Source organism: Diadema setosum, chromosome 16 (genome assembly GCF_964275005.1).
Source record: "Diadema setosum chromosome 16, eeDiaSeto1, whole genome shotgun sequence".
In the NCBI taxonomy this organism is placed as follows: Eukaryota; Metazoa; Echinodermata; class Echinoidea; order Diadematoida; family Diadematidae; genus Diadema; species Diadema setosum.
In genome coordinates this window covers 1,067,916-1,085,710 of record NC_092700.1, presented here as the reverse complement: position 1 = coordinate 1,085,710, position 17,795 = coordinate 1,067,916, and the positions used below count along the sequence as shown (strand labels likewise).

At 35.7% G+C, this 17,795-nt stretch overlaps 1 protein-coding gene across 1 annotated transcript in view; it reads left to right on the top strand.

Annotated features, from left to right (window-relative positions):
• Window positions 1-445: 445 nt before the first annotated feature.
• The window catches only part of LOC140240104 (ATP-dependent RNA helicase DHX58-like), a 28,140-nt gene continuing 10,790 nt past the window's right edge, over window positions 446-17,795 (top strand). The window contains 10 exon segments of the mRNA XM_072319913.1: window positions 446-584; window positions 4,549-4,692; window positions 8,937-9,121; window positions 10,164-10,347; window positions 10,772-11,070; window positions 11,615-11,851; window positions 12,205-12,282; window positions 12,730-12,886; window positions 13,563-13,661; window positions 14,640-14,806. Of these exon segments, the coding sequence (XP_072176014.1) occupies window positions 446-584; window positions 4,549-4,692; window positions 8,937-9,121; window positions 10,164-10,347; window positions 10,772-11,070; window positions 11,615-11,851; window positions 12,205-12,282; window positions 12,730-12,886; window positions 13,563-13,661; window positions 14,640-14,806 (1,689 nt within the window).

The window sequence follows — 17,795 nt, the reverse complement described above, 5'->3', positions numbered from 1 at the left end:
TTCCTACTTTCCCCACAGCTCTGGGAACCTGCTGGTACCCCCTTGATTGCACTTCCATGACTGAAATAGCGGCTGTCACAGGCAGTATAGTTCGCTACAGCTGATTGGCTACAATCATGTACTCTGCAGCTATTGACCCAACCGACAACGTGGTTATATTTAACAGCTCCTTTGCTATTCTAAAACGAAGGGGGGGGGGGGAGGGCTGCAGTGGTTACTTCAGTATAAAAGAATGCAAGTAAACTGCACCCGTCAGTCAGTACAATGCCTAGAAAGACTTGACTGAGTAGAGAGTGGCATCCAAGCGTCTATAGGAGGAAACCAGAGGAACAACCTAAGCCACAACCTTGGCCAAGTCATTCGGTGTGAACAAGGCTGAGATTTTAGCACTATTATCTACACGACTATACGAGACACAGAAAGATACGCGGAATCGACTTGAAGTATGGCTGAAGTGGGAGAGCAGGACGGAGAACGGAACATCCAAGTAGTAACGGTAGTCTACAGACCAGTCTTGGAGGAGGTTTTGGACCCCAACGATGTCCTGACCTACATGTCTCAGATGTTCACGGGTCCTGAGAAAGGTGAGGATTAATCATTTGTGTTTCAACTATGTCAGTATAACAGGTTAACTATGACAGATCTGATCCATCCTCTCCTCAAGTAAAGTGAATGGGAAAGTACGCATTCATCAAAAGTAATCTGTGAAAAGCCAATCCATTAAATAATATGGGTAAATGTCATTTCATTTATTCATGTTCATTAAGACCAAGAATATAGGTATGCAAAAGAAGAAAAAAAAACCGAGTAACACACATGTGCTGACCAAGTATATCAAAATATCGGTATCACACATGTAATACCAATATCTTGATGTACTTGGTCAGCACATGTGTGTTGGTTTTTTTCTCTAATATATTTTTTGCACACCTACATTCTTGGTCGAAAAGATTGCATACTGTATGCGTTCTTCCTCACTACGGTGTATGATCGGTGGATAAGTTAAGTAGTCTGCTGTTCCGAACAGGAATACGACAATTACCTGTTTGCACACACTAAACCGTCGCATGGCTGCTTTTCTGTTTCTTTATTTTTTTATACTATTTTTGTATTGAATTAAACGAATTAAGCGATATACCTTGCCATGAAATCGAGAGAGAGAGAGAGAGAGAGAGAAAGACAGAGAGAGAGAAAAGAGAGAGTTTCACTACTGTGCTTTCACGTAATTTCTATACACTAGTTTATACCTGGATGTATGCAAACTCGTGCAACTGCATATACCTGACTTGTATGATATGTATATTATACATACATTATATATATAAAGTAATACATATTTTTGTTTCTTTTTTTTTGACAACAAACCCAACTCGTCACAAAGTTACACACATCAAGAAACGAGGAACTCAGAACCGCATTAAGTGCATTCACGTTGTCCATTTATGGCACAGCTTACTAATTTTGATTAAGTAGCCTGAACAATGAATATCCCCGTTTTCTTGGTTTTTATTGTTATTTTTCAATCGTACATTTCCTCAAGTTAACATGTGTCAAAGCAAGCAGGTAGGATAGACGACAAAAATTAGTATGGAGGGAAGAACAATATACAGTGGGGTCTGCACATATGGAAACTAGCGAAGCAAGGCCATGTGGCATGGCATGTACTCAATTTATATTGGTAATGTCCAAGCGTGTGTGGCAGCTGTGTGTGGGTGTGTTTGAACTGAGTGAGTCAGTAAAGTTCAAGAGTTATTTTCATGGGCATGGAATAGAGAGAACCAAAATAGATGTCTTTTAGAAAAGTTGTGGGGAAGTTCGGAATTGAGTTGGAGGGTGATTTTCGTTTGAATTACTTGAACCCATCCCCTAATATATAATTGTGATTTGGGAATGCATTGGATTAACAAAAGATTCCTAAAATATTGTTGATAAACATCAATATCTCTATCTGCCTTTATATATCTCCATCCATATATATCTATCAACACTCAGTGAAAAAAGTATTAACACTTTTATCATTACATATTTTTCAGAGAAGATTTTGGTAAAAATCTTTGTATCATATACCACATTCGAGGTTATTTAATTGGCTATCAAACAGGCATGTTAATGTAAAGGGAAAATTTGAGTAAATATAAGAGTTAATATTTTTGTTTTTATCTTCCAAAACACAGAAATAAATAATGCAGAAATTTCCTTTTTGTTATTAAATTGCAAATACCCTTCAGAACAGCATTGTTAACTAAAAACCAATTTAAAAGAGCGACACGAACAAAAGCAAAAAAAAAAAGTTTTGCTCCCTCGTTTATCCTTTTTTTTCCTGAAACAATTGCAAAGTGGGGAACTTAAGGGGGAATATGATATTTCTTTTTATCAACTCAAATTCAAATGACATAGGGAGTAAGCCGAAAAAATGATAAAATTTAAATAATTTCTGTATTTCATTCGTTTGATTTAGGAATTTAAAAATTCATGAGACAAAATTTAGAACAAATATCCTTTTAATTAACTTGTGATTTGAAATAACATGTCAAATTTCTACCATTTTGTTGATATTAACTCTTCTCTAATGTCATGTGAATTTAGACTTGACAGAAGATTCTTTATTTTCTCCATTGTCTTTTCCTTTTCTTTATGTTTGGGAGCTACAAAGACATTACAGAGATCAGTGGGTGATATTTTCAAATTAATTTGTATCCCTTGTGTGTTAAATTTGTCTTTTGTTCTCATTGTTACATGGAAGAGCACATACACGTCATTGAGAACTTGTCCATTTGTGCAATTTTTACTTTTGTGCCTTGGAAGAGAGAAACGACTTTGTTCATTCATGCGTAAAGTTTCCCTTTATAATGACCTACCAGGCTGATAGCCAATAAAGTACCTTTAACATGGTGCAATGTATACAAAACATCAATATCTAACCATATATTCTATGAAAAATTTGGAAAAAAATATTGACTTTCTTGTTTTGCTGAGTGATATATTTATATACATTTGTGTGTGTGTATATGTGAAGAGTTTGTTTGCAAAAACCGATAAGTCCATATTTGGTAAATGGAGATATTTGCGATTAAAGGTCAAGAAAAATAAAGAGAATAATAAGAAAAATTTTGCTTCTTTTGACCATAACTTGAAAAATATACCTTTATATGTAGTGACCAATATATCATTTAAAAGGTATAATTTTGTACTTTATGACAGAGATCTTACTTCAAAATCTTCAAAAATGGACTTATCGGTTTTTGCAAACAAACCCTTCATATACATATATATATATATATATAACAATAATAAAAAGAAGTATAACAAGGGGAAATGCGGAATGAATGATAATATTTTGGGGAATTTCGATAAAAGCATGGTAATATTCAGACAAAAAAACAAATATTGCCCTTTTTGAAAAATTATGCGTTTATATGACCTCAATGAAGCATTGAATTGACAAGAGCACAAAATCCGTCTTATACCACTAAATTCTGTATGTTAAAGAGAAAATGCAACTTTTTGAGAGAAAAAACAGATATACCTACATTCCCCCAATGACCTGTTTTCTATACACTTCCAATACATACAACCATTTTTATTTTCTGTATCGCTGAGAATCTCCCCTAAAGTGTATTGATGGTACAGTCTCAATCTACACACACTACATCATCTGTGTCCTACTGTGGAATAGTCCTTATAGGCCCCATATCACTGATAAGGCATGGAAAAACGTTGTCAAACCCTCGAGAATAAAAAAAAAAAATCCCATTTGGAGCGAATTTCCCTTAAGATATCTCGTTTTCAGACGTATTTCCCCTGATATGTATATGTATATATATATATATATATATATATATATATATATAATATATATATATATATAAATTCTTATATATATATATATATATACATGTATATGTATGTATAAATAAATATATATATACATGTATATATATTTACATTTGTATATACTGTACATAAATATGTATTACGGTCCGTAGGGGGGAATACGTCTGAACACAAGGTATCTTAAGGGGAATTCGCTCCATGAGGGTTGACTTGATGGTTATCCCACAATTGGTGAATACTTGTACAGTATACAGTCAGAGATTTTACACCGGGGCCTACTGCCCCCATCATTTTCTTTTCAGCATTCACTTAAAATTTCCTGAACTCACTGCAGTTGTAAATATAACAACCAGCAGTGTGGTAATCAAGTTTTTCAAAAGAAAGGAAATCAAGGAATTCAAAGTTTATTTGCTGGAAATCTGTTTTGAAATGGCTGAGATATCCAAAAAATCCTAATAAAAGGTGGGTCTCATGTTTTATTAGGATTGCATTGTTGTGGTTATCTCAGCCATTTCAAAACTTATTTTCATCAAATAAGATTTGAATCCTTCTTAGAGTTATATACCTTTCCATATATCATTAGAGGTTTCTCATCATCTCAAGAAATCATCATCAAAAAATGTGTGAAACCTCACACCTGATCTCAAGGGAAGCTGTACCACCCCTTTACGGTCTTGACGTATGTTTGTTTTACATTGTTTTCCTTGACACCAGCCAACATAGAGGCACTGCAGCAGCGATGCCTTGACTATGGCACTCCTCGTCGCGGCCTGGTGCAAGAGTTCCTAGACATGCTGGAGAAAGTCGAGGATAAACGGGGCATCTTCCAGGCCTTTATGGAAGCTCTTGACAAATCTGGTAAACATTAAATCAGCATGTAAATTAGTTCATGATATTTTTTTATGCATGCATAATGAGAAAAATCCTCTAATTTCAGCAAAATAGCACTGTTTACTTATCCGGTTTCTTCTCAACGAAATTTTGATAACAATATCTCCTTAGGTACCCATTTATTAATCACAGTCATCTATTTATATAATTTCATATTTTGGTACTAGATATTTACATATGATTTGCGTATATACTGCATTTTCATGGAGAGATGTTGATGTGCACAAATAAATCAAAACATTATCAAAATCATAAAAGGTGAACGAAAACAACAAAATTAAGAAAACTATGCACAGTAACGCCGTTACATGTCATATACGTTTCTACACGTTACAGTCAGAAACATTGCTCTTTCAGTATAATTGCCTTTATCACCATTGAAAGCTTGTTAGATATTTCTGAGTGAACTTTTAGGGTTTATAACTATCTCTCTAAAAAGTACAATTTGTATATTCAAAGATGACATGCAAATTTGAAACTTTGATTTTAACTTTGGTCACAAAGCAAGGTGAACCAATTTAGGAATTTTAGTAATAAAAAAAATTGCAACTTTGTGTTGTACAAAAGACACCACTTATTCTTAAAGATTTACTGAAGATGAACATATAAAAATAATGCCAATTCCTATCTGTACACATAAAAACAATGAGTGTGAGTCTTTTTATATTCAAATTTGTAACATTGCGCTCAACGTACATGAAAGTTATTCCAGTGAGATTAACTTGAATGGACACATTGACCTTAGCTTCGGTATGCCCTAAGTAATTCTTTTAGGATATCAGGGAAGGTTCAGTAAGACTTTATGCAGTTTACTGTGTTAGCAACACTGAAACAGCGTGATTAACACGCAAAGCATGACAAATAACCAGTCCGTGATACCTTTACACTAACATCAGTTTGTAAGCAAATTGCCAGTCAATGGCATTCACCATTAGACTGTGGCAGCAATTCAAAAAGATTTTAAAAAGATCGAAAAGGGGAACTATGGCAGAATATAACATCAACTTATTCTTGAAAGACATAAAAACAGAACCTTTTTTTTCCTAAAAAAGGACCAAATTCTGATGACTGCATGCAATACTTTTCAATTACTATCTGTCTCCAGCCCCTTTACATTGTCTGAACCATTGACATCTTGGCATTTTGAGTTTACAATAGAATTGAACCACATGATAAGCGTATAAAAAAATCTAAGGTTATTAACTCAACTGAAACTGTTGCCAAAATTGAAAGTACAAAACCTTCAGATATGTTTGCTTGAATTGTAAATCTGGTAGTTGACACACTGTGAGTGGACTGCTGCCATTTTAACCCTACATGTGCTCTGAGTGTTGATTGGCATATCAAACCCCAAAGCTTTGTAAACACAGTTCTAGACTTTTGGCACAGAAATGGTTAAGATTGATTGATGTTGGCAACAAGTACAATAGATAATCTTTATGGATATATAGCTTGACCCATCTGTTATGAATAATCCTTGAAAAACCTCTATCTTTTGAGTAAATGTGACAGAGAAATCTGGTGTTCACTTCAACAGTGAGTCATTTGGTAAATCCTTTATGTGTCCTATATGTTATTGCAATGAAAGTCAAGGTTTTACGGTCACGGTGTTACAGTTACTGTAACATCGTGACACATTCTAATCAATCTTAATTCATTAACAAAATGAGTAACTATCATTTTAGTACCGGTTTATGGTAGCTATATTATGTGGTCATGATTTCCTGTTTTTACTGTAACGCCGTGACATTATTGATTAGAGAAATTGCAATGTTCGCTGAAGCATAACACATAGAAAATCTTGAACTTTGATCAATTTGTAATGATGTTCAACCCTATAACTCTGAAAACAAAGGCAAAGTTTTCAACTCCTTTTTCATTTTGTCATGGTACACCCATTTGAAATTCATTATATTTTTACAGATATTTATCTCAATTTAATCATGCTGATTTTTTCGCATATTTAGCAAAGTTAATCGCGTAATTTCGGTGCAAGTTGGTCAGATATGAAAAATTCAGTCATTAAGCTTAATATACCCAGGGCGTATAAAAAAAGTTACACTTCTAAAAAAAAAAATGTTTTGATTACATTTCAAAATATTTGAAAGAGTTTTTCATATTTATGGATACCCAATAGTCTCATCTATCAAGTGCAATCAACAAAACAAAGTTTTGTTTACACTTGGCTGAACACTGACGCTCTTTGTCCAGAGTATCAAAAATGGCTTGCGCCAAATTTAAAGAAGGTGGAAAATTCAGCCAGCAGTCCAAATAAGTGTTCTCATTCAAACAAATTGCTCTTTTGCTCAGAGTTTTGATTATGTTATTATAGTTTAGGAATTTTTAATTTTTTTATGGAAGATTGATTAACAATATCAAGATCTTTTAAGCACAACTCATGCATAGACATATCGAACCCACATGCCAGTCACTCAGTCAAAAAGAAAAGTGTAAAATCAATGCATCCTCAGATCATTCAATCAATCAATCCAATCAGTCAATCAATCAATCCAATCAATCGATCCAATCAATCAATCAATCAATCAATCAATCAATCAATCATTCAATCCTATCAATCAATCAATCCAGTCAATCAATCAATCAATCAATCAATCAATCCAATCAGTCAATGAATCAATCAATCCAATCAATCGATCCAATCAATCAATCAATCAATCAATCAATCCAATCAGTCAATCAATCCAATCAGTCAATCAATCAATCCAATCAATCGATCCAATCAATCAATCAATCAATCAATCAATCAATCAATCATTCAATCCTATCAATCAATCAATCAAGTCAATCAATCAATCAATCAATCAATCAATCCAATCAGTCAATCAATCGATCCAATCAATCAATCAATCAATCAATCCAATCAGTCAATCAATCCAATCAGTCAATCAATCAATCCAATCAATCGATCCAATCAATCAATCAATCCTATCAATCAATCAACCCAATCAATCAATCAATCATTTAATCATTCATTTCATCAATCAATCCAACAATCAATCAATCAGTCAGTCACAATTGTATGCATGTTTAAAGTGGCAAATCGACATAATATATAAGGAATATCTACCCCCCAGCTCAGTTTTTTTTGTTTTGTTTAGGTAATTGGTACTTCGTTCATCCAAAATGACCACTGCTCTCTTCCCTTGTTGTTTCCACCACCAGCCCCTTGACTCATGTATTGATGGGTTGATTGATTGATTGACTGATTGATTGATTGATTAATTGGTAAATCAATTGAGTGATTGATGGAATAAATGATTTGAATGTTGATTAATTTGGTACAACTACCACATTAATGAATAACTGGCGTTTGGTATTGATGTGTCCGTGTATTGTTAAAACTGTGCTTCAAAGATCTTGAAGTAATTACATACTCTAATTCTCACCAATACTAGATTTAGAAATGAAATTATTGAAATTACAATGAAGCTGACAAAAAAATCATAACATAACCAAAGCTTTAGGCAAAAGAGCAATTTGTTTGAATGGGAGCACTTATTTGGATTGCAGGCTGAATTTTCTATCTTCTTTCAATTTGGCGCAAGTCATTTTTCCCACTCTGTACAAAGAGCGTCAGTGTTTAGCCAAGCGTGAACAAAAATTTGTTTTGTTGATTGCACTTGATAGATGAGACTATGGGGCATCCATAAATATGCAAAAATCTTCCATATTTTTGAAATGTAATTTAGACAATTTTTTTCAAAAGTGTACCTTTTTTTGATACGCCCTGTATATATAAAATGATTGAGATTTGACCATTTTGAAAATTTGATGGTCATGGGCACTTTATCGTGGAATTGCCCTATACCGAATCAATATGCATGGACGCTTATTGTCACTACTACTGAAATATTTAAGTTGTATAAGGTGTTTCTCAGAGTATCGGTTTATCTGCTCAAGGATCGCAATAAATTCCACTGATATAATACATGCAACCATCGATTTATATACTTTATGATGAGAAATTTTATGAATCATCTGAGATGCCCTTTTAGGTATGACTGTCATACAACAGAAGGAATTCTCATGAAATATAAACATTTAGACACAAATACGGTGACAATATCTCAGCACAAGCAGTAATTATTGATGATAAATCATTCTAAAAATTATGTGACTAATGCAATGAAAACAGATCGATCCAGTCCATTCAACTGTCACCATGGCTACGTGATACTTTCCTCTCCCAGATAATGAATATCTCCGCCACCATCTTGAAGGGACATCGAACTTGAACTCAAAGAGAAGAGACAACTACCAGTACCTCATGAAGATTTACCTGGAGAAGCTGAAAGACATGAGCGCAATGGATGTAATGAAGCATCTAGAAGGATCCTGTTTGAATTCAAATGACATCGAAAGAATTCGACGAAAGGTAACACTATCCCATCTGCAGAAAAGAAGAAAAAAAGTTTCAGCGGGCTTGCAGCACAACATTATCTTATAACTTATCTGAAAATAAAATTATGTTTAACATATCTCAACTTATGAAGCTATTGGGTCGCGTACATAAAACATTTGAGATGTTTTACTGCAAATGAATGTTAATTTGATCTTCATACAAAATATACAAATCTGTAATATTACATTGCGCGGGCTGTTCTGATTCTCTGCACCAATTACTTATTTTCTTTTTTTTTGTAACCATCATGTTAGTCTTCGTAACTCCTTTTTGTGATCGCGCACCACAAAATATGGGTCAATCAATACACATATTTACAGACCTGGTCTAAAATGCTGATTTCTTTTATTTCACATTTACTTTGCTCTTTAAATCGGTTTGTAGATAGCAAAACCTGTTTAAAAGTACGTTTTTACAATTTTATATTTTTTAGAACCATAATTTTCCCTCAGACTCTGAATATTGTCCAAGTTACTGCTATAAGGTACAATGAATTGGATGCGCGTAATGAATATTCAAGGATTGAAAAAGGGGTCTGGTAATCCATGTGGAATTGTTATTACTGAGTTCTAAACCATAATTTCGGAACGCACACAACAAAGAGTGAAAACTCATTACGCTTCGTCCGTGAGCGGTATCCTATCGATTTGCTAGCCCTTTCCGCAAAACAATGTCTGGAATTTTTATGAGTTGTCACAAAGCATGACTTTGTTCGGGATATCAACTTGGATCCGTTGTACAGTATATGTCAGTATTTACAGAATTCCAAAGTTTTGGGCCATTAAAGATGATTAGCCATTTTATTTCGGCCTATTATTCCTCTCTCTCTCGGTCTCTGTCGCTCTTTTTCTCATTAGATATTCAACTTTAGTGGCTCCACTTGTGCCTTTACTCATTGTTTTATGAATATATATTACGTAATAATTTGTGTAAAATTGCATCCTGCAAAGGTCACATTGAAATATGAATATAAAAGCAACATCATTATCCCGCCACTCTTCTTAACGAATGTTAGAATGAGAACTACGGATCTATTGCTGCCTGCACGGAACTCATGTTGAGACTGCAGCGAAAAGACGAAGATTTCTTTGACCGCCTTGTGAAGGGACTTGATGAGAGTGGGTGAAAGGATCTCGCTCGAGAGCTACTTCAGATGAAGAACTTTGCTCTTGGGATAGAGGATACAGACCCTGACCAAGGTATCCATTTAAATTCTTCATGTTTAACCCGACCTCACTTTATCACTTTCTTCTCTTCCTAATAAAAAAGTTTTGACGAATGCTATCCTAAATCTATTCTTAAAGGAATAAATACACACACTTTCATGTAAGTTATCATGGATTTGGTGGGTGCATTAATGTGAAATTTGCCAAGAGACTGCACATAGCACTCCTTCCCGTTATCTTCCTTACGAAAACAATTAGTTCTGTATTTTCCCGTTTCTATGATATATAAGATTATACGTGTGAAGCCTCGATTGGTTCGCATTGTTTTTGTATTATCATAAGTGTACAGGTCCTGAAATTCAAAGGAAAGATAAAATCGTATTTGTGTATGAAGATTATACATAAACCAGGTAATCATAATCAAATCTAATCACGTCAATTCACATTTATCACACAGCAGATGAAGAAATCCCCATGGAAACAAACGAGACAGAAGAGATGGGGGACCAGGAGACAATGGATGTGAACACTGCTGTCAATGAGGGACCCCAGGAACTCATACTGAGGCCTTACCAGGAGAAGGTTGCGGCTCAATCTCTTCGTGGTGAGAACTCACTGGTTGTACTCCCAACAGGCAAGGGCAAGACTGAAGTTGCCATTGCTGTGATCCAGCGACTGTTCTTACATTCTTCAGACAGTGAACTTGGTGCGAGCAGCAGCTATGGAAACAAGAAGATAGTCTTCGTGGTAAACAAAGTACGTATTGAGTCGGTTTCTATTAAAGAAAACCGCTCTCACATGATATAGCATAAGCATAGATATATGTCTATCCTTAATCAATTCAGTACACTGTTCTTCCCCTATCATGCCTATGACGTATTTTCTTCTGTTTATAGCAAACAGTTATTATTATTTATTTTGGTTCTGAAGGGTGCTAGAAGCATTATGCTTTTGGGTTGCACATTCGTCGGTCTGTCCACATAGATCTCATTGTCTGAAGCGGTAAGGAACATGAATATAAATTATACAGAGCTATACCATTTCTGTTGTTTTCATAATATATTATCTATCACATGAAATAAGACATGAGGCATTGTATAGTCTACGTATCTGACTCGGAATTATTCGAGACACTTGAAAAAAAAAACACGTGGCTGTATGAAGTTTTATATTCAAGTTCTAATAATGAGGAAATTCTGACTCCTGACGAAAAATGACTGGCACACAAGGGAGGTGCAGCATTGGCTCTTTTGTTCATAGACATTTTCCAAGAGTAAAATCCCACACTTTCTTCTTGTAGGTCCCACTTGTAACACAGCAGAAGGAGCGCTGTCTCAAGTATCTTCGTGGTAAGTGCAGGGTGGCTGGTGTGAGTGGGGATGAGATTGCTGGGGCACCGCTGGACACTGTCATTAACAGCAATGACATCATCGTGCTAACAGCACAGATCCTGGTCAACGCACTGAATGATAGCGCGTCGGGAGTTAGTCTATCTCAAATCGATCTACTCGTCTTGGACGAATGCCATCATTGTCAGGTTCGTTTTCCCTAGCTCATCTCCTACGTGACCTAGAAGAAGTCTATCTTAGAAATATATGGACAAATTAATCAGGGCAGTCTCGCTATAGTGTTAGCATTGTTCTTCCTAATGGCCCTCGCTTCTATTTGTAAGTCATCTGTTCACATGTTTAAAAACAGAAAACAAAACCACGCCTACTTCGTCTTTAATGTGTATTTTTCGATGCTTGTCGCAGAGTTCCACTAAACAAGCCTACCGAAACAAGGTTTAACATTTCACTTCTGTTCGATTGTTATTGTAGAAACCGTCGTCCGATCAGTCAACATAAAATAATGTCCGATCATTTCTACCAACGTTTTGGCATTCTGCAGAAATTGAACCCGTACAATGTGCTCATGGCTCTTTACCGCGACCTGAAGCTGAATCAACCGACGGCTCAAAGACCTCAGGTCAGTTCCTGTCAAATGAAGGATAAAGAAGGAAAAGACATTGAGAGTTTTATACATACCATACTACTGTACTTATTATTTTTGACATCATACTGTATAGCATCACATCAGCTATATATATATATATATATATATATATATATATATATATAAAACTTGCATTTCATACAAGGTTATAAGTTCCATCCATTGAAATAACGTTTCTTATTTTTCATAGTCTACAATCGTCGATTTTGATGAGACTTTCACCAGTTTATCTTCTCTGAATTTTCTCAAACTACTACGGTCTACTGTATTGTGTTGGCAAATTGCACAGAAGCGTCTATATCTTTCGTGTGCTGGTACCTTCTATACCATGTTCTGTAAAAGAAACATGAATAAGAATACACTGAATTTGCTTGAAGTGAATCTTATTTCAGTCTTATGAAACATTCTCATTGTGGTCAGATTCTAGGCCTAACAGCTTCTCCTGGTGTTGGAAACGCGAAGAACCTGAAGGAAGCCGAAGAGCATATCATTAAGCTGTGTGCCAACCTGGACGCCACCATACCTCAAGAAACCAACGAGGTGACTTTCGATGACCAAGACGAAGGTCCACATGAAAGTGAGTAGGGCGCCCTCTAAAACCCAAGACTAATTAAACGCTGTGATCTGACAAATATACTCAAATCAAGATTCATCTCTTGTAAATCGCATTCTTCTGATTCTTTAGAAGCATAGATGCAAGAGGCTATAATTTAACGTGATACTTGTCGCGCGAGATTTATTGAACACTGTATTATTTGCTTGGTCTCAATCATGAAGAAAAATATGACATACGTTCAACGCGCTGCGTATATTGCACATCAGACAAGAAACGACTAATGAAAACGACCAGCCATTGACACTGGTTCGATTTTTCCACATTCGTCTGAAGCATATAGACCACATAATAATTATGTACAATATGTAGACATGTAAAATCAAGCGCCCAATCCTATTTCTTTCTTTCTCGATTGTTTCTCTTAAACGTTTACCTGTACATGTGTGTCGTCTCAGTTAAAAAAAAAAAAAAATTAATTTGGACCCGCATTCAAACAAACACCAAACAGACAATATAGAACAAAACGTACCAAATCGATGGACTTTCATATCATGTGTACACTTTCGTTTACTTCTTTTGTTTTTCGCGCTTGTCGTATATTAGAATGTACTTCTCAATTTCTATCCTATACATCAATTTTCAGTGGTCCTTTATCACCAAAATGGGAATTCGGTCTCTTTTTGCTTTTTGTATCTAGTTCAGAGGATAGTCCAAGGACGCTCCGACAGAGATCCTTTCTTCAGGAGAATTTCTGGCATCATGGCTGACATCGAGAACAGGATTGCTGAATCGGAAAGTAAGGCTTGATGTATCACATACACTTTAGATTTAACAGAAACAATATTCAGAGATTGCGACTTTATGCATACGTATACTGTGGTATACTATTATGCTGAATAATAACAAGTCGAACGTTTAGAGCAAATAATGCGGTGGAATTTGGATAGTGAAATACTGTTAGCGTTACAAGAGTTTCAAAATTTGATTGCAGTCATTTTGTCATGCTCGTTCTACAGGAAGGTTTATTATATAATATAAATGGGTAAGTTATATACCGGTTAGTGATTGGCTAAACACAGTCACGTGATGGAGGCACATTCGTTATGTTCGCCCATGGGCGAACATTCGTTGTAATGCTCTCCCATGGGAAAACATTTTCACGTAACAAATGACAGAAGACCTAGGACCGCGCGCACAGTGAATTGGGCTCTGCGCGAGCGAGCGATCGAGTGCGTTGTGCTGGTGGTTGACGTTGACGTTGCCGTATTTGACTTTATAACCCATATGATATAACAGATGATGACTTTTGTTGTCGGGAACATGTACCAAACGTTCCACCCTCAGGGTTTGAAATGCTAATTCGGGAGGCTATAAGTCCCTCAATAGCATTTCAAACCCTGAGGGTGGAACATTCGGTATGTTCCCTCCCCCGCCAGTCATCATCTATATAATGCCGATGAAAGGGGTTGTGAGCGAACATTGTTACCTATTTGTCGAGACTATCTATTGCAAAGGCTGTCATATTCACTTTTGATATCTGTCAAGATATGACAATGAAATGAAAGACTCCTACAAGCATGAGTCAAATGGTACAAAACTGGGAGCTGAATGTCAGATATTTCATAATACCCAGCTTGTATTTCCGTAGATAGGCGGAAATTTTAATGGGACGGTCCCTCATCTCCGTTGACAAGAATGTAGGATGTACAACATAGCTGGTTTCATTGTCACTTGACTGTTCCTTCAATGTTTACCAACTTGTTGGCAATCGCAGTGGGCTCGAGACTACTGACTGAGGACAGCACCTCGTCGACACCACGCTCGAAGCGAGGCAAGCAACACTACGAGAACTGGGTGGTCGCTTTCAGGAGGCAGATTACACTTCAAGTGAACAATAGCAAAGAGCGTCAGAAACTTCTCACCTGCGTAGAGTACCTGAGGGTGAGAAAACTTCATCAGACTTTGAAGTACTCATTTGGAGTGAGCACATTCCATGAGAAAATTAATGAACATATGGAAGGTTGCTTATCAACTTACGACATGTAGAATGTCTTTTAGTACACAACCATAACCATGCAACCACTATAGTGAGATAATAGTAAGAACAGTCGGCTGGGGGGGGGGGGATGAGGGTTGGCTCAAGGGTAGTGCTTGTCTAGAGTCACTGGTACTGTAAGACAGCTAAATTGTCATTGACGTTTCCTTTTGATTAACTTTTAAGTTCTGGTTTGATAAACTTAGTTCGTGTATAGGTCTCACCCTTTTTCATTAACATTTGCTCTGTTTCTGTCATCATTTTCATTCCTTTTCCATTCAGGTTTGTTCAATTTTTACATCCCCATTCTTTTGTTTGACATTGGGTGTATAAGGTAATCAACAAAGCTATTTGTCTTCACCCTGCTTCCTTATACTAGAAATGTTGGTAAATTAGATCCTCAGATTCTAATTGGCCTCCTCCACTTCTCTTACCTCTATTAGTTCTGTTAGCTGATTTTAACATGAGAGATGCAAGTGTACAACATTATGCAAATGATATCCATTGTGGTGAACTTTGGTGAGGGCAAGCAGCTCCATAATGAATCAGTGCAACTTAAGACTTCAAATCTACAAGACTCAGTTTGTAGCTGTATCTAGAATCACACCCTCACATGCAGATTCTATAACTCAACTTGAGCACTTGTTTAATGGGAAGAATTATTTCCTTTTTTTTGGTGCTTCTTTTTTTGTCTTTCTGTGGTGGTGGTTGGGGTTGTTTCGACCAAATGTCCGAAAGCCCTCAACCCGTATTGTTTGATAAAGTCCCCCCCCCAAATAAAAGGGAAAACCGTAGACTGTTAGACTCAATGGTGTCCGATATCGAACATCAATTACGGTTGCTGCCACAGAAATATACGAAATATACACTGTGAACACCGTTATAGTATTTATATCTTTATGGTCGCTGCCTGCCTATCCTGTGCACATAAGTCTAAAGAAGATTTCGGAGTCTTTCAACTTATCTCCTCCTCTCCGGGTGATGTCCGTTATTCCTAAACACACAAATTCCCTATATAGAGAGGTAACGAAAACGTTAAAAGGGTTGGTTTGTAGTATATAACCCGAACATCAATGACCTTTTTCTGACGGTTCGCTATTCTGAAGGTTCGTTTAACAGAAAAAGAAATACGTTTCGTTATTCCAAAGGCTCGTTAATCCGAAAATGAAATAAAGGCTGTTATTCCGAAGGTTCGTCATTCCGAAGGTTCATAAATCCGAAAACTAAATAAAGATTTTTGGGATTATTTTGTCATTAATTTTGAAAAGAAGTGATGAATTTAATTATTGGAAATATTGAGTGAAATTAAAAGACTTGAGGGGTAGTGGAAGCATAGAGATCTTACCAATGGGAAAAATACATTTACTTAAAACATATGTCCTATCTTAATTGAATTATGTATCTTTGTCATCTATAGTTATTGTCCCAAAATGGCTCTTTGCTGAAATTGAATAGATTTGTTTCGATTTTGTTTGGAAGGGAAAGGGTCGGGTTAAACGAGTTATATGTATCAGGATTATAAAGGTGGTGGTTTGAGGGTGGTGAATTTCGAATTGTTTGTGAAAACTCAGGGTAATGCGAGTGAAAAGACTCCTGTATTGAGAACGAAATATGAGTTGGAAAGTATATTTTGATTACAATTTTAGGTCAGTAGAGGTAGAAACATTTTTCTTTGCAATTATGCGGCAAAAAAAAAAACAAAACTATGAATTGAAACATCATTGATTCATTTAGAAATGCTACGCTCTTGGTAAGATCCACACGACTGCAGGAATGTTTAAGAGGAAAAGAAAATAACCCAATCATATTTAATTTAAAAAAAAAGATATTGAAGGGGGAAATGGCGTTAGATGGAGATTTCTACAGGCGTGAGATTTATCATTTCTAACATTTGCTAGACAAAGATTGTATAGTATTTATCACTTATTTCATACTTTGGGTCAAACCAATTAAAATAATTGTATTCATTTGGCGTCTCTGTGATTCCATTTTTAATGGTGGAGAATGTATCCCAGCAAATGCATAACGTTTTCAGAACGTTTCCTGAACGTTTATTGAGCTTCCGTACGTCTTCGTATAAAATGAACGTTTTTAAAACGCACATAAAACGTCAAAGTTGGGACTTACCATTTACCCCAAAGCCCAGTTTTTCTTTGGTAAACGTTTTAAAAACGTCAATGGACATTACAAAACCTTTTTATTATGTCTGCTACTTCTTCGTTCTTTATGACGTCCACAAAACGTTTTTATTAGGTCTACTTCGTCGACTTCGTCTTTAATGAACGTTTAAAAACGTTTTTATCTGGTCCGCTACGTGTTCGTCATTGGTTTCTTTATCATGAACATTCATGCCTATATACTTATGAATTTTCAGATAAGAAAATATAATATTTGTGTGTGATCTAATTTTAGTAACCATGCCCTCATACTTTACAACATTTTGCTCGTATACATAAAAGAGCGTGATAAAAATTCATCAATGTGGAATAGGATGTAGTAATGGTATAGGTGGTAGGACATTAGGAACGGATTAAGATAAGATTATATAGGATTAGGATTAGGGTACATTTATCCCAGATTGTGCCTGTATAATCTAATAACTATATATTTTTTTAAATACCCAATAAAAAATAAACATTATACGTTCTTTAAAAGTTTTCTGGACGTTCTAGAAGGATGTGAAAGGATCTCTAAACTTTCTGAAATGGATCATACGAATTTTTAGATATTCTTAAAACTTTTTTTGAATGTTCTAAACGGTTTTCAAGGTTTTCTGGACGTCCGCAGAACGTCCACCGAACGTTTTGAATATTCTAAGGTATTATTAAGGCTTTACTGACGTCTCTTACGTCCAAAAGGTTTTCTGCAGGTCCTTAAAAATTCCGAAAGGTTGTT